Source organism: Chanos chanos, chromosome 4 (genome assembly GCF_902362185.1).
Source record: "Chanos chanos chromosome 4, fChaCha1.1, whole genome shotgun sequence".
In the NCBI taxonomy this organism is placed as follows: Eukaryota; Metazoa; Chordata; class Actinopteri; order Gonorynchiformes; family Chanidae; genus Chanos; species Chanos chanos.
The window spans coordinates 6,219,286-6,241,750 of NC_044498.1; the positions used below are offsets into that span (position 1 = coordinate 6,219,286).

The following is a 22,465-nucleotide window of genomic DNA, read 5'->3' on the forward strand; positions in this document are numbered from 1 at the left end:
CACAAAGCAACAAGCAACTCGACTTTACAACGGAGGAGGGGAAAAAATGTGTCAAACTATGGTCAGAAAAGTGACTAACAGAGAAGAGGAAAGAGAGAGCCTAAGCAGAGAAGAGAGTGTGAGAGAAGGATGGGGAGAGGAAAGAGGCAGAGAGAAAAAGAGAGAGAGAGAGAGAGAGAGAGAGAGAGAGTGAAAGAGGAAGGATAAGTGAGAAGTCAAGGTGAAAGGATTGAGAAAGAGAGAGGCAGATAATGGTGGACTCAGAGAGCTGTTTACTTTCCCAAGCTTTCTAGAGTGTATTGTTGAGAACTCGAGAGAAGATGAGAGTGAGGGAGGAAGAGAGAGAGGGAGAGCAAGAGAGAGAGAGCAAGAGAGAGAGAGCAAGAGATAGCGAGTGAGAGCAAGTGAGAGGGAGAGGGAGGGGGAGGGGGAGAAAGAGAGAGAGAGAGAGAGAGAGAGAGAGAGAGAAGGCGAGAGAGAGAGAGAGCGAGAGAGCAGGGGATTTATAATGTCCGATATAAACTGAAAGTGAGATCTATTTTAAGAAAATAAACACTGTTTAAGCCATGGGAGCTATTATCCATGTCATCGGAAATATGCACACCGTAGAGTCTAAAAACAGTGCACTAATGCACCAGAGCCGAACAACGATCAGAGTTCCAGTAAAACACTGAAACGCTGAGACTGCACCTACTGACCCTACAGCTAAACAAACGCCCTGCATGGTCCTATAGCAGAGAACTAATGCCCCACATGGTACTGTAACAGAGAACTAACACCCTGCATGCTCCTATAACAGAGAACTAATGCCCCACATGGTACTGTAACAGAGAACTAACACCCTGCATGGTCCTATAACAGAGAACTAATGCCCCACATGGTACTGTAACAGAGAACTAACACCCTGCATGGTCCTATGACAGAAAACTAATGCCCTGCATGGTCCTATAACAGAGAACTAATGCCCCGCATGGTACTATAACAGAGAACTAACACCCTGCATGGTCCTATGACAGAAAACTAATGCCCTGCATGGTCCTATAACAGAGAACTAATGCCCCGCATGGTATTATAACAGAGGACTAACACCCTGCATGGTCCTATGACAGAAAACTAATGCCCTGCATGGTCCTATAACAGAGAACTAATGCCCCGCATGGTACTATAACAGAGAACTAACACCCTGCATGGTCCTATGACAGAAAACTAATGCCCTGCATGGTCCTATAACAGAGAACTAATGCCCCGCATGGTACTATAACAGAGAACTAATGCCCTGCATGGTCCTATGACAGAGAACTAATGCCCTGCATGGTACTATAACAGAGAGCTAATGCCCTGCATGGTCCTATTACAAAAATCTAACACTGGATGGTACTGTAAAGTAAAACTATTAACAGAAAACTAACACCCTGCATAGTACTACAACAGAAAACTATTAACAGAAAACTAACACCCTGCATGGTACTACAGCTGTAAACTCCCAGATGTGCGGTAAAGATCTGCTGCTCTCAGACACATACCGGGATGGTTTTGCTCTTGTGCTGGGTGTTGGTCATGCGTCTGCTCTTGGTCCTCTCCACTTCGTGACGATGGACCCAGCCTCTCAGCTCATGGGCCAGCCTGGTGGATTTAACAGAGTTACAGTTACACCATCAAAACCAGTCAGAAAAGGAACCCTCGCCCCACTCAGCACGGCACAGAACGCTCACTGATAATTCTGCGTCTGCGGTTTTAAGAGCGATTTTGTTTTTTTTTTTTTAAACAGAATTTTCCAGGTGCCTACCAAATTACACTCTATTGTTCATGAGCATCCCTGAAAATATATGGCAGCGAGTTCAAAGTCTCATTTGCGGTCCGTCAGAAGTTTAGATGACTTAAGCGTCTGATAAAATTCAAAAGAGAACGGGCTCTACCGCACGGCATCTAAAGTCTCTCTCTGATGGTCTTATGTCGGAATCTCTCAACCACCTTACATCACCTCTGGAATCTTTCAGGCAAAGCTAATAAAAGTTTATGTTTCGCTACGAAAGAATTTCCGCTGCGATCAAAAGATGTATTTATCAGAAGATGACAGCATATGGTCGCCAGCTTTAAAATCCATAGGCGTAATTATGATAATATAAGAGGCAAGATACCGCCTCTGTCAGCCGTAGAGCTGAGGAGGGTGGCTGTTGGAGCATGCTCAGTACAGACCTGATGCATTTGGTCCTGTTGACAGGTGGCTGGCATCGGGGAAGAGCCCCAAACAGGAGAGGATCCTTCTTCACAACCATCAGAGCTTTCTCCTCTGACACAGAATCTCTCGATCTAGGGCAGGGAGCGGAGAATGACAGAGAAAGGGACAGAAGGAGGGGTTGGAAAAAGAAGCCAAAAGGTACAGGAGGCAAGATGAAAGCAAAAAGCGCGCGCACACACACACACACGCACACACACACACACAAAAAAAGAAAGAAACAGAGAGAAAGGACAAGATGTGGATGGTGGGGGCCGGGAGAAGAAAAATAAAAAAAAAAAAAAAAAAAAGAAGAGAAAGTTATTTATGGGCTTGTCTGTAACTTCGAAACAACGTCAGGAATTTCACAAGCCTCTTGTTTTAATCATCACGGCTGGCTTGACGCCAGGAGGTATACCACACAAGAGCCAAGATGGCAGCAGGTCACGTCTAAATGCCAAACATGTGGCAAAAAAAGCAGAAACCGCAGTTTCCATAGAGCTGATAAAGAGCCAAAATGACATCTTCTGTGATAGAACCTTGAGTCCTTGAGGTGTTAGAAACCAAACAGAGTCTCAGCGCAGGCAGCGAGCAATCGCATCTCAACGAACATGATTTAGATGACAAGTGAAAAAAAGAGCTGACTATGTGTTTGAGTAGGTAGCTTCTCTAGCCAAGCGATTTATGATTGGGTCTTTATTTATCTAATTATTTATTTCTTTATTTTCAAAACTGTGTCAGCTTCAGAGGGAAACGTCTGGCTTCTGAAATGATGCGTCAAGAGTTGCTGCTAGTCTTGCTTGGGTTGTGCGACTGGGGGGGGGGTTTCTGGGCTATCGTCTTACTGACACAGTGAAGTCTTGCTAATGTAATGTTTTAGAGCGTGAAAGCGCTGAGGAAAACAAAAGAGAACAGCAGACTAAACATTTAAGATATATTATCAACACCTCCGAAAGAAAACGTTTTGATGTCAGCGCGGCGCTGGCGTATTGGAAACAGATGGAACAGAGACGAGACACTCTTCAATATGGGGACCATGTCTTGGGAAACCGTGGAGATATTTATTTGTGAAAGTTCAAGTTGACAAAAAAAAGATCGCGCTGACAACGATAAGCAATTTCTTGCAACATTCTCTAATGTGGAAATTATGCAGGTGCATATTAACTTTGGTAAAAAAAAACAAAAAAAGAAACAAAGAAAGACAAATTAAGACATCTGAATTCAATTTCAAAATGTCTACCGTTACTTTTCAAACATGAATTACATAAGTCAGTCTGCCCTGGTCTTACGTTCCAAGACAGTCTAAATACAGGCCCCAACCTGAGAAAATCTCTGTCACCATGACAACTTCCAGACACCTAATTGCCGCGTTTGAGTTTGACTTGACTTGTGGGGAACGCGGCACTTGGGTTTTCGCTCTAGTCTGGAAATCGGTTTCCGTGCGACAGAACATGGGGCAGAGAACAAGGAGGGCCCAGCAGTAATTTCAAAGGGAAGGAACAGGAGAAGAAAATGGATTCAGTTGCATAACCACCCACCTGGTTCTGTCCCAAATTCCACTCCCTACTCCAGCCATCCCCTTTAACACCACTAAGGCCTCTCTCTTCCTGACCAAACTGGGTTAATGGTATGCCGTAATGGTACATTTAGAGCAAAATGGGCTGATATTAAGCCAGGCTTTAGCTGACTGATCTATTTGACAAAACACAGACACACATGAGATCAACTTTCAAAAAAAAAAAAGAAAAAAATTATAACTTTTCATGTGGGCTTTTTGATGTGAACCAAACATGCGTGTTTTTGAGGAAATAGCCACCAGGCTCCATGTGAGGCTGTTCTTACCTTTCTGTCCCTGAAACCTTCAGACACATCAGTAAAACAATAAACCTTAGCTGGGGGGGGGGGCGGGGGCGGGGGCGGGTACTTTGTGACCAGTAAAGAAAGGGCTCTTGTTCTCTGCTGTGGGGTATATGGACACACTCCTTCAGCACCTGCAGCTGTGTTCTGTGTGTGGCTTAATTATGAATGGAGGGTTTTGACAGGTGGGTATTGCAGGTGTTTCCAGGTTCTATATGACTGAGCGCGCGCGCGTGTGTGTGTGTGTATATAAATGGAAAATGGTGCGTGTATGTGTGGATGGGGATTACGTTACCTATCTACCGTCGTAGGGGGTGTGGTCTCAGGCGTTTCTGTCTCCATTCCACTGTCTGACTCTGAGGAAAAACCAAGGAGATGTCTCCCACTGGGCATGGATCTGACTCCCATCTTAGAGCCTGAGTCTACATCAAACAGACTGCATGAGAGAGGCAAAAGAGGGAGAGTTAGAGAGAAAGGAGAAGTCAAAACGCACACAATAGGCATCAAGGGCTCTCTGTGTTCTCAGGCGTTGGACCGTTGATTGGGATTGAGAAAAAAAAAGAAATCACAGAGGAACATTCCTTTCGGTAATCATTTTAAGACGACTGCTGCGGTTCCACATATTTCTGCCTTGGCCACATCTGAGAGGAGGCAGGAAGCGTGTGTAGAGTTTCAGAGATCGCTCCCAACGCTAACACACCACAGTGAGAATGTCTACCGCATAACATAGGGGGGACCGTGACAGGAAGGATTTTAATTAGCCAACTAGACAACGATGGTCGGCAGATGCACACGCACAAACACTCTCACAGACACTCTCACAGACACACATACACACACACACACACACACACACACACACACACACACAAGCACATACACGCAGACACATACAGGAACACAGTTAGGCGTACTCAGCAGATATTTTCACAAACTTGTCCACATTGACTTGGTTAAACAAACCCACACCCTTCCGCCAAGGCCGGCCGTTGACCTGCACACTCAATCACACACACACACACATATACATAGACACACACACACATTCCAACCCAAGGTCTTGTCTGTATGGCCCTAAATCCAGCTGAACCATTTGTGTAAGATGTCATCATGTGTTTACCTCATCGAGCTGAAGTTGAAGACCAGAAAGACCATGACGACCATAAGGCAAACGGCCCGTCTCTTTGGAGCTGTTGCTTTCAGTACAGTATTCTAGACCAATCACAAAACAAACACACGGTTCACAAGGTTACAATTCACACGGTTACAGTTCACATGGTTACAGCTTTCATATTCATAGAATATATTCCATATGTAGCATCAAAAGTAAACCTATATGTACCTTGTAGTTGTTTGTTTAGGGGAAAACAAACAAACAAACAAACAAAAAAAACACTTTTTGTTTAAGATGACAATGACAGGTCTGAGTCTTCTTAGATTGACCTTTGGGTGACCTTGGGACTTAAATCTGCCTTGGCCTATGACACCAATAAGAGTGACCAAATGTGACCTAATCAGGGGTGACGGCGACCTCTGACCTCATTCATCAGACCCTCCAGCTGTCTCTTCAGTGTGCCGTTCTCGTTCTTAAGCTTCTCGTTTTCAGACAGCGCCACCTTCAGACGGGCCTCCAACGTCAGCAAGTACTCCTTCTTCTTTTTCCTCGAGAGAGACGCTGACTCTCTGTTCTTTATCATCCGCTGTTGTCTGCGGGACATGTTCGGCTAAAGAAAGAGGGAGAAAGAGAGAGAGAGAGAGAGAGAGAGAGAGAGAGAGGAAAAGAGCAAGAGGTTGAGAGATGACTTACTAGCATGCTTCACTGATCACACCTGGTATGTTTTGTGAGCAAGTTAAATCACACAATCACTACAAGTGTAACTACATGCTCTACTTGTCTGATATCAAAGCAAACAAAATACATCACATATAGATGAAGTCAGAGCCTAATAAGCGCGGTAATGTGTTTTTTTTCCCTTGGGGCGCTAACTAGCATTTGATAAGAACATTTGGGCAGTTAAAATGGCTAAATAGAGCGTAAATGTTGTGTGTATGCCTTTCTTAGTTTGCCACCTGCATCCAGTCTCTCTATCTGAGATCATGAGAGAGAGAAGTTGTCCGGACGCGTTTTAGCGACGCCATAGATGGAAAAAGGGGACAGAGACGATGCCAGCGTCCTACAGGGAGTCTTGAGAATTTTGTCTGTTTGGCATTCGGTCAGTCATTATATAAGAACAACAAACAGCTGCTTTGTGTCCCATTTTTAAAAATCCCCCCAGAAACACAGCAGGAGTTTAATGTTCCCCCAAGGATCTGTCACAGCATTTGTCCAGCTCATCAACACGCCCACACCCAAAGGACAAAGATACACAGAGGTCAAAACCACAGATTTTATCTTCATTTTTTGCAAGAGACTAAATCTGAGGGTTTGGCAATGGCAAAATAAATTAAAAAAAAAAAACAACCACGCTGTTTTTCACACCGAAATTCAAGTTGGAAACCTGCCCAAGAGCAAGGCACACAGATCTACTCTTCGCCGTCCTGTCTGGGCCTTCAGAGAGAGGGTGTTTTGAGAAAGGATAAAATGCTCCTTAGCTTTCTTAAACCTTTTTTAATTGAACTCACACAAACAGAACAGAGCAGAGAAAGCAAAAGAGCCACCACCCTTCCTGAACACGACACAGAGGTCAACAGCCTTCCCATCGCGCTACGTTTAGCGAGAAGTGACGCTAGTGGAGAAAGAGAGAGAGAGAGAGAGAGAGAAAGAGAGAGAGAGAGAGAAAGAGAGAGGGAATAAAGAAAATGGAGAGACGTAGATGGAGAGAATACAGGAGCGAGATGGAAAGGAGAGAGAGAGAGGGAGAGAGAGGGAGAGAGAGAGAGAGAGAGAGAGAGAGAGAGAGAGAGAGAGAGAGAGAGAGAGAGAGAATGCAGATAAACTGACAAAGCACAAGAGAGCCAGGGAAAAAAACAGAGTGGCTATAAAGAGAGGCGGGGGAATGTTAGGGGTCAGTCTAGCAGTCGGCCCAGTTGTAGACCAGGGGTCTAACAGCCATGGTAATTAAACTGTTTGGATCTCAAACCTAGTCTGTTTGCACTGGGTCTCCTGAGAAACCGCTGTCCTAGTCTGGGAGCTATGCCATGGTGAAGGCCTGGGAACACAGAACATGTTTGGTTACCAGGAGTGTGGAAGGGCCACGCCGTTTCCACGGTAATGGAATGGGCAGAGGGTTCGGGAATGGAGGCTTCCTGGGGAATGAAGGGCCAACACCCCTCATATGGGCCGGGGTCAGTTACCGCGGTACCAACAACAGAGCCATCAAAGTCAACTTGGCCAGTTTTCAAAGAGCTTTCGAAGAGCTAGTTCACTGTTACAATGAGCAATTGTCTCAAAAACACCACATTCTTCGCATTTGCGAGAGGTGTTGCAGACAACATTCGTCTCCTCCGCAGACCAATGAACACGTTTCAAGAGCCAAATATCAGCGATACGGCTCCTTTTAAAAAAAACAACAACAACAACAACAACAAAAAAAACCCACGACGTTGTGTAAATGTCCTCCATTCAGGCCAGCGGTTTTGTTCGAGGCCAGAATCTTCACAGGGAATTTTCCGGAGGAGCGTAGATAACTAGGGCGGCCGTTTGACAACGTTACGGAGATTCTGTCAATCACATCGCCGCTGCGTGCAGTTCTTCATACGACCCTCCGCAGTTCATTCTCACAGGCATGCACACACTCACAAAAACACTCTCTGACCGTCTTTTCTGAGGACACCTGCCTCCACTAAGCCGTTTTTTTACAAGCTTCCACATTCCGTTAAATCCCCTCCAACCAAAAACCTTACTCCGAGGCCAAACCACGAGAAGCCATAGTTAAACCACAGCTGGGCTATGTCTTCTATATACATTCTTTCTCTCTCTCTCTCTCTCTCTCTCTCTCACACACACACACACACACACACACACAATCACAGGCAAGCATTCTGCTCTTATCAGAATAGGTGTGGATGTGAGAGAAAGACTGAAAAATTAGTATGAGTTGGTTTCTATGGATTGGAACAGTTTTGATTACTTCACTGCACAACCGTGGCACCAGAATTGGAAAATGTACCAAAAAAAAAAAATTGGCAGAGATTTTAAGGCTTCCTAAAACCCTTATTTTGAGGTCTCTGCGGTGTTTCCTTGATTAATTATGTCTTTTAGCATTTCAGATCGAAAGGATTGAGCTTTGTCTGGAATTTGAGGACAGGGTCTTGGCCTCAGTTTCTAAACAGGACAATATCTAAAGCAAATCCTGCTTTGAAAACAGCTGAAAATCCCGTACGGACACAGAAAGCCACAAAATCAAACCAACTGTTCAGCATTTCAAAATCTAAAGGGTGGAAACTTTTGATTGATGGATTCAATTTCTCTTAAAAACTCATAAATATGTGAAAATCTGTATTTCTCAGATGAACTTCAAGGAACAAATTCAACACAGACCTGAAAAGCCACAAAGCTAAATAACTTTTGCTTTGTAATGATGTTCCATGTGAATGGGCTAAGATGTTTCCTTTTTAAATTATTTATTATCAAACGCACTGACTCAGATTACAGATCCGTAAATATTTGGGGAGCATTTGTTTATTTTGGCTGATTTGAGTTTGCACATTTTGCCAAATCTCTTTTGGCATTACACATTGTGTGTACCCTCTCCCCCTCTCTCTTCTTTTCTTTTCTTTTTTAAACTCCATCACATCCATGTCAAGCTCAACCGACTCTATCTAAGGCTCATTTGGGTCACACTCCTGAGCTTGTGGGTTTTTTTTTTTTATGTTCAAATGTCACGCATAAGGAAATGATAAAAAAAAAAAAAAAAACGAAATTACAACAAACAAAACACAGTCCAGTTCGAATTCTCTACACGACCGTGAATCATAGCTAAATAACAATACTGGTTATGTTGACTTTCTCATAGCCTAAAAAAAAAACAACTACCCCCCCAAAAAAACCCTAGACAGCTTAAGATCAAACCCCGAAACGACAGTAAAATCTTACCTCTTGTGTTCAAAACTAATCACAAATACAAACAATTTCTAAAACAAGCTTGCGGCTATGGTGTTCAGACAGCAGGAGAGAACAACAGGGAGGGGCTGAAGTCATGCAGATTTCAGAAACTGTTCCATTGTTCACAAGTTATTGACTCCAGAAACAACAGTTCTTTCAAACAGCAATAGTTAGTCCAATAAACAGTAATGCACTTAAGCTGAAAATCGGGCTGAATTTCACACCATATGAAAGAATTTACGTCCTTTAATAATTTAATAAGTCTAAACGTGGCTGGAAGGACTCGGCATGGAACTGAAACTCCGCGGACAGGCAGAGGGAGGATTTCGGGGCCAAACCTTTGATTTGAACAAGGTGGGTGGTTGGCCAGTGGATGTGGTTAATTTGACATTTCAGTGTAAATGAGAATAGGTTCCATTCCCAATCATTCATTTAGCTGACATGCTTCTTTCTAGCCCAATTTAAAATGATTATTACGTTCCATGTCGGAGGTTACAATACCTCCTGAGCAGCCTTGGGGCAGAGGGCTTCACCCAGGGACCAATCAGCAGTGAGCTGCTGTGATCGGGCTTTGAACCAATAACCTTCCGGTTACTAAGTTGCTTTCCTTGCTGTCTGGCGAACACCGAATGAGCAGCATCGAGGTGTCCGTGTCTCACGGTGAGATTACCCTGAAGCTGACGGCCGTGCAACGTTGAAGTTTTTGTCCTCCCCCTCTCCGCTGTTCTTTTATTATTGTGGTACTGCTGAGGTGAGGAGGTGGCTTTGACGGCCGCTTGCTTGTGCGTCTGTGCCACGTAGAACAGCAAAATTAAAAGAGAAGGAGGATGCAAAAAAAAAAAAAAAAAAAAGCCCAAAATAGAGAGGAGGATAGAGGGAGAGAGAGAAAAAGAAGAGAGGTTGAGAGTGTGGTTGTAAACTCTCTCTTTGGAACTGTTCTGGGAAACCAAAGGAGAGTGACATGAAAGAGACACAGATCTGTCATCAGGTTTCTGACACAACAGAAAACTGTACGGAAAATTCTGGAAGCGCTCGGCCGGTCTGCGCTGATTTTACTGTGCGTAGCGCTGCGCGATTTATTGCAAACGTTCACACTTTTCCCACAATTTAGGGCACGGACAACTCCTCCCCAAGGACAGTTTCATATTAACAGAGAATTATAAAATCTCGTTTCAAGAAGGAAAAAAAAAAGGAGGTCTCATAAGCCATCTCAGGCTTTTACAGGGAAACCACTGGCTAGCACCAAGACAATTACTGTTGCTATAAATGTGCGAACTTGTTTTGCTTTCTTCTCTCAGTTTAATTTTTTGGCCAGCCACCACAGAAGCTAAATGATACATTGTCTGAGTGGCCCTGAAATCAGATCTGTGTCTAAAATGTCTATTGCTTTTACAATTAAAAAGAGAAAAGAAAAGAAACAGAAAGAAAGAAGACAGTGACAGATGCAGTTGCACACACACACACACACACACACGAATAGACAGATTAGGTGATGACAACCGTTGCCACAGCTGTCTTTCCTCTCTCCTGGCGGAAAGTCCCGGAAGGATGCCACATTTCAGAAATGTCACATCGTTCCTCCTGCCAAGTTGCATTTGTGTTTGCCTTGTCATCCCTCGGCCACTCGCTGCAGGCGTGCTCGTCTGAAAATACTGCGCTACGTGAACGCTTAACTCAATCGCATTTCCAGTTCCAAACCAGACACAGAAAAGCAACCGTTAGATACATGTGCCAAAGAGCGCTGTTTGCCTCAGTGATATTTCTGCTCTTCTTGTTAGCATTTAGCATTGTGGGCAGTCAATACATCTACCACAGAACTATGAAGCTATACTTTTGTACTTTGAACGGCATATTGAAATAAGTTGTTTTAAGGTGCTTACAAAGATAGAAATTCCATTTTTCACTTTGTGTCACAAATTGGAACAGTCTCAATTAGTAATATTTTAAAAATGTATTCCGTTAAATAAAACTTAATTATACCTACATAAAACTTAATTTCTTAATGAAAATATTGTGGATAGTGTAGTACCTCCACTGAGCTCTGAATTTCTGTCTGATTACATAAAATGTGCCAGTGTTTTTTAAACACCGGTGCTGTGCAAAAGCTGGAAAAATACAACTTATTTACTAAACTCTGCAATTCAACATTTTTAGTCATCTCTGATCACATGACCAAGCACTTGTGATCTGATTGGTTCAAACGTCCAACATTCTGGGCTTGGCCTATTGGCCATCAGCTAATACAGAGTTATAGAAATCAACATCAGCAGTATAGTTCTAACACTGAGTATCATGAATTCTCATACATTTGCCAAAAGAGAGCCTGGACAAAAAGAACAAAGCTCCAGTGATTGCGCCTTGCGGGACACCATGTGTGACGTTTACCAACTTGGAAGTGTAGTCGCCAATAATAACAACTACAACAAAAACAAGAAAAATTTTGCCCCCACACCTAAGTCTGAAACCACATATAAGAGAAGGCAAGCCCACCAATTTTTCAAGCAATGTAAAAATAAAATAAAATAAATGAATAAATAATAATGGAAAAAAAAGAGCCTTCTCATTTAGAGTATGAAAAAATGAGCAGGTCTTACAAGATATTTTTCAGCATTTAAACTTAAATCATTCACCACTTTAACACAAACAATTACTGCCGTAGCATGGTTAGCAAAGACATTTTCCTGAAACGTGGAAGACATTTACTTGTTTAGAGAAAAGCTTCTTCAGTTTTCCTGAGAACAGGGAGTTTACGTCGACTTTAGATCACCGACTGTTGTGCGGGAATGTTGCCAATCAGTAAACAAGTTTGGATTACCCAACAAAGCAAAAAATAAATAATAAATAAATTCCACAAGTATTCTTATTGGATGACATTTGCCAAAATGTAAATATAAATTACTTGTCTGAATGAGTAACCCTGTATTTTGCAATAACCTTAACCGTACAAAAAAAAAAAAACAGCCCTTAAATAAATGTCAAACTGAAGAGTCTTCTCTCAGGGCTAATTTTGAAAAGTGGACTTGAGAAAACAAGCAGTTTTCTTTCCCAAAAACTAGGCGAGCGAGGAAGACAGAGAGAGAGAGAGAGAAAGAGAGAGAAAGAGAGAGAGAGAGAGAGGGAGAGAGAGGGAGAGGGAGAGAAATGCTATAAAGTTGGCGAGGCTAATCATGCAACAGCAGTTAAATAGATTACTGCTGACCACCAGTAATCTGAACTGCTTTTCTGTGTGCGTTTACCACAGGTGCTCTGCAGGTGAACCCATTTTTGCTCAACAAACCTCTTCTTCTGCTATGTGGGTACTTATAGCATATACCCCTCCTTCCGATGTTCCTGACCTAAATCACAGTTCACACAGATTTTCTCTTTTTGTGTTATCTTTTCAATGATTTTTGTTAGGAATTTGGAAACGGTAAACGCAACTGTTTCATTAACTCAAACTGTTGTATTTCAATTCAGCGGAAAAAGACTATGTATTTAGACTATGTATAACTACACCATAGTGAACTTGTGGACTACATCTGACTACAGTTAAAAAAATGGGGTGGACTACTTGTCAATTTCATGATATGATATCAAAAGTTGACATCAGTAAAAACATACAAATATGTACAAACAGGGCTGAGTATTGTTCGTGTGTGTTTGGAACTTAGAACAATGTCTGGTTATGTGGCAGTTTCTTACTGAAGGAAAACGTTTGGTCTGACATTAACAGTCATCGCAAAGACGAGGAATTTTTGAAAAACACAATGTACAACGTAAAAGGTCTGTGAATGAAATATTAAGTTGCTTGCCTAGAAATATGGACAATTCAATACGCTCACTCACTCAGACACACACAGCCCATACTCCCACACAGCACATACGGGAAAGCAGATGCCTTTAATTTGTTGACCATCTGATGGGCACAGAGGATTAACGTGGAAACATTCTCTCTCTCTCTCTCACTCACTCTCTCGCTCACTCTCTCGCTCACTCTCTCGCTCACTCTCTCGCTCACTCTCTCGCTCACTCACTCACTCACTCACTCACTCTCTCTAGCTCTCTCACTCACTCTCTCTCTCTCACCCATCTCTCTCTCTCTCACCCATCTCTCTCTCTCTCACCCTGAGACACATGTGTGATGCAGTGATGAAACTGCTGGGAAGTCTCATTAGGCTTGCTGGGGTTTGAATCATGTGAGCTTGATCAAACGCAGACAGGACCATCTGAACCAAAAATCACTCTTATTTTCCACCACATGGTATCACATACTACAGACCCAAACACCAAACAGAAAACATACACACAGAACCACACAGAATACAATCCAGATGACAACAATGGCCCGCGACCCAGTCGAGAACGGTCCAGAAGGGATCGATAGTACACGCGTACACATGTCAGGAGTCCGAATAAAGACCATCTGTGAATCCATACACGAAACTTAAAAGGTTACAAGTGTCTAAACAGACCAGTTAAGGATGTTAAAGTAGAGACAGAGACATCCCGTAAACAACCTAGCTCACTCTCCAAAAGTATCATGATGGCATGAATGTTTTCCTTCAATCTTAATTCATATACCTGTGTATATGTCTTGCTTAACACAATACTGCATTTAGGAATGACACGTACGTACTACATCCAGGTTACCTTAGATTTGACGGATTTGGTTAAATAACCTGAATACATGCTGCTATTCTACAACTGTTTGTGTCACATGTTTTTGTCTTTTGCCAACTTTAAGATGGAGGGTTTCGAATCAAGTGTTTGTAAAAGCACATTCTCGGTTAGCTGATGCGAGACCAGCCTGGATTCTCTGAGATTTACTGGTCATTTGACACTGAAAAGAGAGGGTTTAAGAGGAACGACTGGAGGGCTCGTGCGCTCCGCTGCTTCACACCTGAGCCCCGTAAAACAGGACTCCTCAGGCCACGCAGTCACAGGTCACGGGTTTTTTTTTTTTCGTTTTTTTTTTTTTTTTTTTTACAGTTCCAATTTGCCCAATGGGAGAATAAATCATGGTTAGATGAATTTCCCAGATTTTTAACATGAAGTCATGGGAGGATCATGTCAGCTGCTGAAAGACACCAAATCAAATTCAGAAGTAGCTACCCCATTCGTTTTACGCCTGTGAAAAGTACTAAATTAGACAGGTCTTGGAAACTAAGAGATTAGAACATAACATAAACATACTTTTAAAAATCGTCGCCCTGCAAGAAGGGGAGCGCGAGAAGATTTCCAGAGTCTAAAGGGTTAAATACTTACATCCTCGTCAGAGGTAGCGTTCTGGAGAGTCACCGAGACCACAGGTGTTGGAGCCACAGGGGCGGAAACAGGGACATGTCTGTCCTGGGTCAGCCCTGGAACGGTAACCACACCGGCAGGGAGGGCAGGAGATGTCTGTAGCTGGACCACCTGGGCTGGCTGGGTCAGCAACATGGGACGAACTGAGAAGAAAGAGAAATACACACGTTTAGACTGAAATCTAGAAGAGAAATACACACGCTTAGACGGAAACACACACACACACACACCAAAAGAACCGGAATGAGGCAGTCTGGAATCCTATCTGAAACGGAGCTACGCGCTTATTAACTATGGGTCAGTCTCAAGGCTGTATTAAGTCCTGTGACACGGTCAACAGAACACAGATTCTGTGTAAACAGGTTCTAGGATGAACCTACTAAAAGCATATTTTCCCCGATATTTGACCCGAGTAAAAACCTCTGAAGATGTAGGCAATGTCTTGCTCCTTCACTCCACTCTGAGGATTTGAGTGGTTGGTGCTATCGTGTAGATGAACTAGAGGTCTACGGTGGTGGAGCTTGAAGGAAGATATTTGTGGATACAGAGACAGGGAAGGGGAAAAAAAAAAAAAAAGAAAAAAAGAGAGTTTGCTGGGAGAGTTTGAGCTGCGGTTCTCTCACCGACCTTGTTCTCTGACCTCTATTCACGTCTGAGCACTCAGGGTAATCCCACTGTTTATAAGAGGAACAAGAATAGATAAAACTATGCCACAGTCAAAACGTGTCAATGGCCTTGGCTGGCGGTGGTACCAGGCACCATTTCATATACAGAGCAGACGTTTTTTTCCCCTTTCAGGTATCTTCACACGTAAGCACAGTCACCACTTAGCCTTCTGTGGCATCCTGTCACTGACATACCAACGTCCCTGGATCCATTTTTCACTTACACAGGCACACAAGCTGTCTGTACTGTTTGGATTGCGCGGTGTACAAGGTTCTGACGGGTCAGGAGGCCGGTCCCGACGATAATATTCAATTTTTTTTTTTTTTTTTTTTCCATTCACACAAATACTCATCCATCGACTCCTCAGAAACAGCCGGTATTCTTTAACTGAAACTCTACCCACATGACGACTAACACAAAACATAATCTCCCAACAGCAAGGCACAAACAATGCCCTGTTTAATAACACACAGGCTGAGAAGAAAACAGAACGCCGGCTATTAATTAGACACAGTGGGCCTCATATTTACTATTATCTGAATGCGAATCGGAACAAAAGCGTATTGTTTTTTTTTCTCCTCCTGTTTTATCGCTTCATCTTAAATAGCACTTACACGGACCATTACAAAGTCATTACGTAACGATGTGGCTGAGTTTGATGGTCCACACCAGTGTAGTCAGGTGAATGAGATAAGTGTTTGTGCTGGAAATTACTCAGCTGGTGGAAATGAGGAAAATACAAGTCACCCACGCCTGACAGGAACAAAATGAAACATCTCCGTGCACAAGAGTGGACAAGAAGCAGACCTGTCAGTGTTACTCTACCAGACCAAAAAAAAAAAAAGAAAGAAAGAAAAAAAAAAAAAAAAAACACCGTGTCTCTCCCACTATCTCTTTCAACTGGAAATTAAGTTCATGTTAAACAAAGGAATAAAAAGAAAAGAAAAAAAAAAAGCACCTAGTTGCAACAAACAAGTACAAGATGTTACATAAAATCTAATCCACACAGAAGGCAAACAAACTAGAGTTGACATTTACTAAACAATGCCAGGCTGAGGTCAGAAATAACAAGACAATTATCAAAACTGAGGGGGGGTGTGTGTTGGGCTCCAACACATTTCATAAGACCGTGGTACAGAGATCCTCACAAAAAGGGCCGTATAATTTCTGGCACAGTCCCCTCTGATCAGCATGGAGGCCGTGACATAAGAAAGAGTATAATTTAATTAAAGACTGATGGATAATATGTTGGAGGGTATCACTTTTAACAAAAGAAAAGCAAGCTGCACTATTGATTTTTCCTATTCGTTTTCATTAGAAGCAATGTCTGTTTGAAGAGGGGGAAAAAGGCTGACTTTTGGCGCCATCTTCTGGTCTACTTATGTATGACAATTGGTTTTGAAATGGTCTCCTCAGCAGAACATGCACATTCTAACTATATTATAGACAACCTCAAAACATCTCAAATAATCTAGAAATACAAGATTAAAGTAACCATCAGAGTAACCATCAGTTATAAAGGTCCAAGTCAACTACAAACTGTTTTCAGATATTTAGGTTTAATAACGGTGCAGAGGATGAAAGAAAGTTTGCGTGATATTTCGCCGCAGTTTTATGTTAGTATTAATATATTAAGAATGAATGAGATCTTCTTCCACAGAAGACTTTTCTTATTACACCAAACAAACAAAAAAAACATTAGGAGCCATCCTCCTGATTCATCGGCAGGAAACAAACTTTTCCACTGGGCACGAGTTCATTTAATGTATAAAAGCACATATGGGTTGTTAAATGATTTTCATATGGAATCTTGTATAGGGCAGATCCCTACGGCGCCTTGAAAAAAGGCTCAGATTCGCTTAACACGTTAAAGCAACACGTGCAACAAGCTTTACTCCACAGATCTTATTCCAACAGATGACTTCACTCCACACGCGTGGCTTTTCTTTGCCCGTTCCACTGAAAACATGTTGAATTTTGATCCTGAACTGGAGCAACGTACAGAAACACAAATAACTGTTAGACTCCTACGAGTCAGCCCCCAAACATTCTGTACCGGTATTCTATTCTATCGGTCTGGTTCTATAATATGTGTCACACAGCAGCGACGCGTTATTGTTTCAAAGGGAAACAGTGTTCCCTGGTTTTGAATTAAATGCTCTTCTGATGTGGTGGGGCGTGTGAGTGCAGGGTCTCACCAGTAGGGAGCGCTGGTTGGATGGTGACAGGTGGGGGTTTAACCACAGGCAGAACAGTCTGTAAGGGCTGGATAATGATGGTCTTAGCCTGCAGAGGAGCGGCCGCGTGTGGGATAGGTACAGCAGTTATGACCGGCTTAGGCTGAATGGACACCTTGGGAGTTGGCTGGATTGGTCTTTTCACCGGCTGAGCAGGTTTAGCTGTGAAAGTAAAACAAACTGAGGTCAGATGACAGTAAACAACAGGTTGTTTTTTGGTTTTTTTTACAGATATATGTAAGATAAAAACAGCGACATCTCTGACTATGACCTTGAATAACGTGGAAAAAAAAACGGCAGGTCATTGTAACACAGCACCCTAAAAGGGCATTGTCAAGAATTGACGAGGACTTTTTCGTAGAAGAATTCTGACAGTTGTCGCGCGATTACTGAGGGAGCGAACGATTGGTCGTCGGCCGTGACCGGCTAAGCCACGTAATAGGATGATGGTTCTCACCTCTGGCTGCCTGACTGGTCCTTTTGGGGGCTTTCCTCTCGGGGGGCAGTTCGGAGAAACCGCTGGAGTCGGAGCAGACGGAGAGAGGTGAAGGCTGGGACTGGGGAGACAGCGGTGACAGGGCCTCATCCTGCAGGGGGCAGCAGAGAGCACGTATGATATACACAATACTATAACAAGACAGAAAGCACACAGCTGTTTCTTCCTGGGTCATCTACAGAACAAACAGCAATTTCAGCGAACTCTGACGTTAGACACCTAAACATATCTCTAACCAACGAGGATGACAGCTTTAAACGAAGCGTCGTAGTGCTGGCTTGGAATTAACATTAAACATATGCAGCTCCTTGATGAATCCTAGTGATGTCAATAGGTCATATGTCCATGACAGTATATTATATAGGATTTTATACCACGTTACATATTTACCAGAACAAATACAAAAAGCAAAAGACATATTTGATTCTGAAAGAGAAACCTCCTTAGGAATGTAAATAAGTTTTAGAAGGGTGGAGATGAAGAGGCTGAGTGACTGACAGTATGTGACACACGGCAACCTGACCTGTTTGGTTGAACTCTGACTGTAAACTAAGACTGAAATCCAGAAGTGAAAGTGAATCTATCTCATGCATGGATGACATCAGCTGCAAAATTACTCAGCCCAAGTCACTCTAATGAACTAAACGTAACTTAATGGATTTGAGAACTGTCACGGAGCGGTTAGAGCCGTGACATGAGAGATTATAAGGGAGGTGAAAAACAATGACTGGGACAGATTATAGGGGGCCGTGTTAGTCAGGGGCATAAGACGTTATTCTTACACTCCACTAACATATAAAATTTACACACGGAGGGAAAAAAAACTACTTAATATAATCTTAAAATACCGTCCATTAACATAATCATACACAACACCTGATGTCTCAACAGCTGAATTTACTCACAACAAGCTTTATTAACCCCTTTTAATCAAATTAGAGAAAAGCATGTTTTCCGACTGTCTTTTCCAGGGTGAGGTTACACTGCGTTTGTAGAGGGCAAACAAACTGCACATTCTCTGCACATCATGTTTGCAAGCGCCTGTATTGATAACAATAAGCGTTCAGGAAGGATAACGGGGGAGAATTTTGAAGTCTAAATCTTGGCATTTCAAAACTCTTTTAAGTTTGACATTTATGAAAAGGAATCATCGGAGACGTGGAGATGTAATCTTTTAAAAACCGCTGCAGCGTTCACGTGCCGCTGGCCACAGCCTTTCCTAAAGTCAAAGGTACTCCAGCTCTTAACCCAAAGACCTCCTCTCATTACACAGATTTGTACCGTTACTTGATCAGTAGTGTTGAAGAGAGAGCAGGGGGAAAAAAAAAAAAAAAACCCTCAGAGGTGAAGGATGAGGAGGGTGATGGAGCCTTCGGCCCTCCTGTGACAGGCTGAGAGAAACACTGTCTGCTCAATTATGCTAATGAATTCCACCTTGTCAACGACTCCTTACCAGACGAGGCTGGGAACACCTCGAATGGACAGCACTTAATTAGTACGATGCGCTGAGGGGCTATTGAGATGTTCGTTAATGGACAGCGGAGCCTTAATTAGACACCCAGACCACGAGGGTGCGAGGATGTGTGTGTGTGCGTGCGTATGTGAATGTGTGTGTAAGAGAGAGAGAGAGAGGGGGAGAGAGAAACAGATTTGGTCCACCCTGTCACACGTTCGGAGCAGCTGGCATTGACAGCGATGCCCACACACAGACCATCTGGGCGTCTGATGGGCACGAAGACTTTTACGGAACCCTGCCACAATCTGACACCACAGCAGTCTCTCTGTCGCTCTTTCACGCTTGTACGCTTTCACAAACACACACTTATTCAAACACAGCTGTGTTCACCTCACCATAAAAAAACACACTGGAAACAGAATAACACAGAGACGTTCTTACATTTTCCTTACTGTTACCAAAATACCACCAAAAAAACCCCCCCTGCATATCCACATATCCTTAGCCTTCATTCAGAAGTAAACGCACATTTTCAAACTGACAGATGGCTACAAATATCGTAGCTGAGAAAGATCTCAAAGAGTCCCAACAGAAAAAAAGCTCAGACCAGCCGTGAATTGACGCGTGTGTAAAAGGATGCATACACATTCATACACACACACACACACACATAGAGACTGAAGGCCGTGGGCTTACATGTAAGGAATACGGTGAGAGGGCTTCCGCTGACGCCGCTGGGGACACTGAACCGAGCGTGTGACTTGGAGAGAGAGAGTCCAGTGTTACATCACCGTCTGGCGGATATGGAAAAAAACAAAAAAAACAAAAACAATGTTAGCACCCAAAAAAAAACAGACCTCACATCTTACCGAGAACAATTAGAAACTAGATCCCCTTTGGGTCTGAATGAGAGATAAGAACACATATTTCAGCTAGCATGCAAACTCTCAGCCCTCAAGAGACTCTGAAAACTGATATGATTATGCGATACGAGTACTGATCTGCACGCACAAACAGCACACACAGGACAACGCTGCTCATTTCCGTGAAAAAAAATATGCCTACCTGTGCAGGTGCTGCTGGTGTCTCCCCAACCAGGGATGTCCATGTCAAAGTCCAGATCAGGACCATCGCTAGCCTACAAAGGCAGGAGATAAGTACTGTCAAAACCCCACATCCAGTGCCAAGAATATGTTCATTAACGGAGACCCTATGAGAATAAAGCTCTTTCTAACAACATGGCCATGACTGTACTGTTACATTACTATGCACATTTTAATGACAACTAAGAATCTGAAGAAGTATTACTAAGATAACAATTACACTTAATTGCATTTGGTGATTTGTCATAAGAGTTCATTCAGACAATGGTTGGGCCTGTGAGGGTTTAGAGTGAGACAGTATTTCTCTCTTTGACTGAGACAGCACTCACCAGAGCATCCAACAGGGCATCTGCATCTCCCAGGTCGTCCAGCTCATCAAACAGGCTGATGTCTGCACAATGGGACACACACACCCGAGGTAATTATGAGATTAATGAAGACATTAAAACCTGCTCCCGATTTTCACAGCCTTCCCCATACAAGCCCCTTTCCATTGTTGGTTTATAGTTAGAAGTATTAGCCTAAATATCCCTGTCCACGACTATGAATTCAAATGTACAGTGAAATACAGCCGTCAGTTAATCAGTCAATGCAGCTGCCGGTATGACTACTGTCAAAAGCGTAGTCTAAATAGATAACTCGTGTGAAAAGTGCTATATCTGTTATTTCACATAACGTAAGCATAAAACGGCGTCACAAGGTGGTTCGATAAAAGAGAACATTTTCCATTGGTGACGGGTGGTGCCCTTAGTTTCTATAAGAGGAAAGGTAAACTTTTCCAAAAATCGGCAAAGCAGGAAACATAAACATACAGTATTTGACGGTTACGTAACGCGATAGGCTGTGCTCTGGTTTACTTTGACCAATCACCTTTATCACACCGTTCTAGTCATAACATCATGAGGACAAATATGACAACCATGACAGCGCTTCAACAATTTAGGTCCTTTTTTTTTTTTTTTAAACTATAATCGATACTACAAAATATTGTAAAACTTATTACCGCCGCTGCCTGCAATCGTCGGCATGTAGTCTCGTATTCACAACTACAACAAACTTAAATAACAAAATAAGTCAAGTAAAACACACGTTAAACCTTTTAATTGTAAAATCTAATGGTTTCAGACTGAGACACTGACATAACGGAATCTAAACATTGATATTATTCTTTACGTTTCTCCAAAACTTAAACGGGATTCTGAAAAACAGTGGCGACTACAGGCGCAGCGACGCTACTTCTATGTGGGATACCAGACCATAGCGTTTTGTAGTGGGTGATGAAACGAGCCAATGTCGGCTTGTCATACAAAGTAAAGACTCTGATACCACACAGATTATTTATGTATTTGCAATGCAGAGGGTAATGCGGTTACACCAAACACCACGCGCTGCCATCTAAACATTTCTGTCAGTGCTCAGTGCTGCGATTACGCTCGCAAACTAACTAGCTAGCATAGTAAGCGTCATCATTCAATAAAACTAATAAATACATGATCTGGTGTTACAAACGAGGATACACATGTTACTCAATTTCATAATTAAGTATTAAGATCAGCGACAACATCTATATTGATTTATTTCATCCTTTGTAGCAAAAACGTAGTACCTCCGATACATGATTCTAGAAAGTTTCGCGGTGCGTTTTATAACAGCCTTGTATTACTCTTACCCCATTCACCATCCTGGTCGATGGAAATATTTCCTGTATCGTTATTCATCATTATATTTTGTTGGATCGAGTGATTCTCGAGGTTTAACATTAAATCTGACGACATTCTTCCTTGAATACATTAGTGACGACTGTGTATGCAACGAAATAACAGCTTAAAACGGACTCAAAGGTGCACCATCTGTATCATCTCGTTCGGTGACTCAAAACAGTATTTCCCGAATCTGACGAAACTGCGCACCACTAACTTACATACACGTCTTGTTTTGCCGTAAAGCTACGGGTACCACAAAGGACCAAATGACAGCTGCGAATATTGTCTTGCAGTGAATGATTTGTTTTTGTAGAAGATTGAGAGAAAATAGGCACAATATGCTTACACTTTTAAAAGATTAATTTAAAAATGGTTTTACCGGCAACAGAGCACCAATTTCCGCGT

At 42.7% G+C, this 22,465-nt stretch overlaps 1 protein-coding gene across 1 annotated transcript in view; it reads right to left on the minus strand.

Moving 5' to 3' along the window:
- atf6 (activating transcription factor 6) overlaps nucleotides 1-22,221 on the minus strand; it is a 38,607-nt gene extending 16,386 nt beyond the window's left edge. Inside the window, exons 1-12 of the mRNA XM_030771211.1 lie at nucleotides 22,027-22,221; nucleotides 20,687-20,748; nucleotides 20,320-20,392; nucleotides 19,951-20,048; nucleotides 17,760-17,889; nucleotides 17,264-17,464; nucleotides 14,361-14,542; nucleotides 5,611-5,796; nucleotides 5,193-5,284; nucleotides 4,368-4,508; nucleotides 2,197-2,310; nucleotides 1,524-1,623 (exon numbers count right to left, since the gene is read on the minus strand). Coding sequence (XP_030627071.1) covers nucleotides 1,524-1,623; nucleotides 2,197-2,310; nucleotides 4,368-4,508; nucleotides 5,193-5,284; nucleotides 5,611-5,796; nucleotides 14,361-14,542; nucleotides 17,264-17,464; nucleotides 17,760-17,889; nucleotides 19,951-20,048; nucleotides 20,320-20,392; nucleotides 20,687-20,748; nucleotides 22,027-22,132 — 1,485 coding nt within the window. The 5' untranslated portion in view covers nucleotides 22,133-22,221. The remainder of the gene's footprint in view (nucleotides 1-1,523; nucleotides 1,624-2,196; nucleotides 2,311-4,367; nucleotides 4,509-5,192; nucleotides 5,285-5,610; nucleotides 5,797-14,360; nucleotides 14,543-17,263; nucleotides 17,465-17,759; nucleotides 17,890-19,950; nucleotides 20,049-20,319; nucleotides 20,393-20,686; nucleotides 20,749-22,026) is intronic.
- Nucleotides 22,222-22,465: the final 244 nt, after the last annotated feature.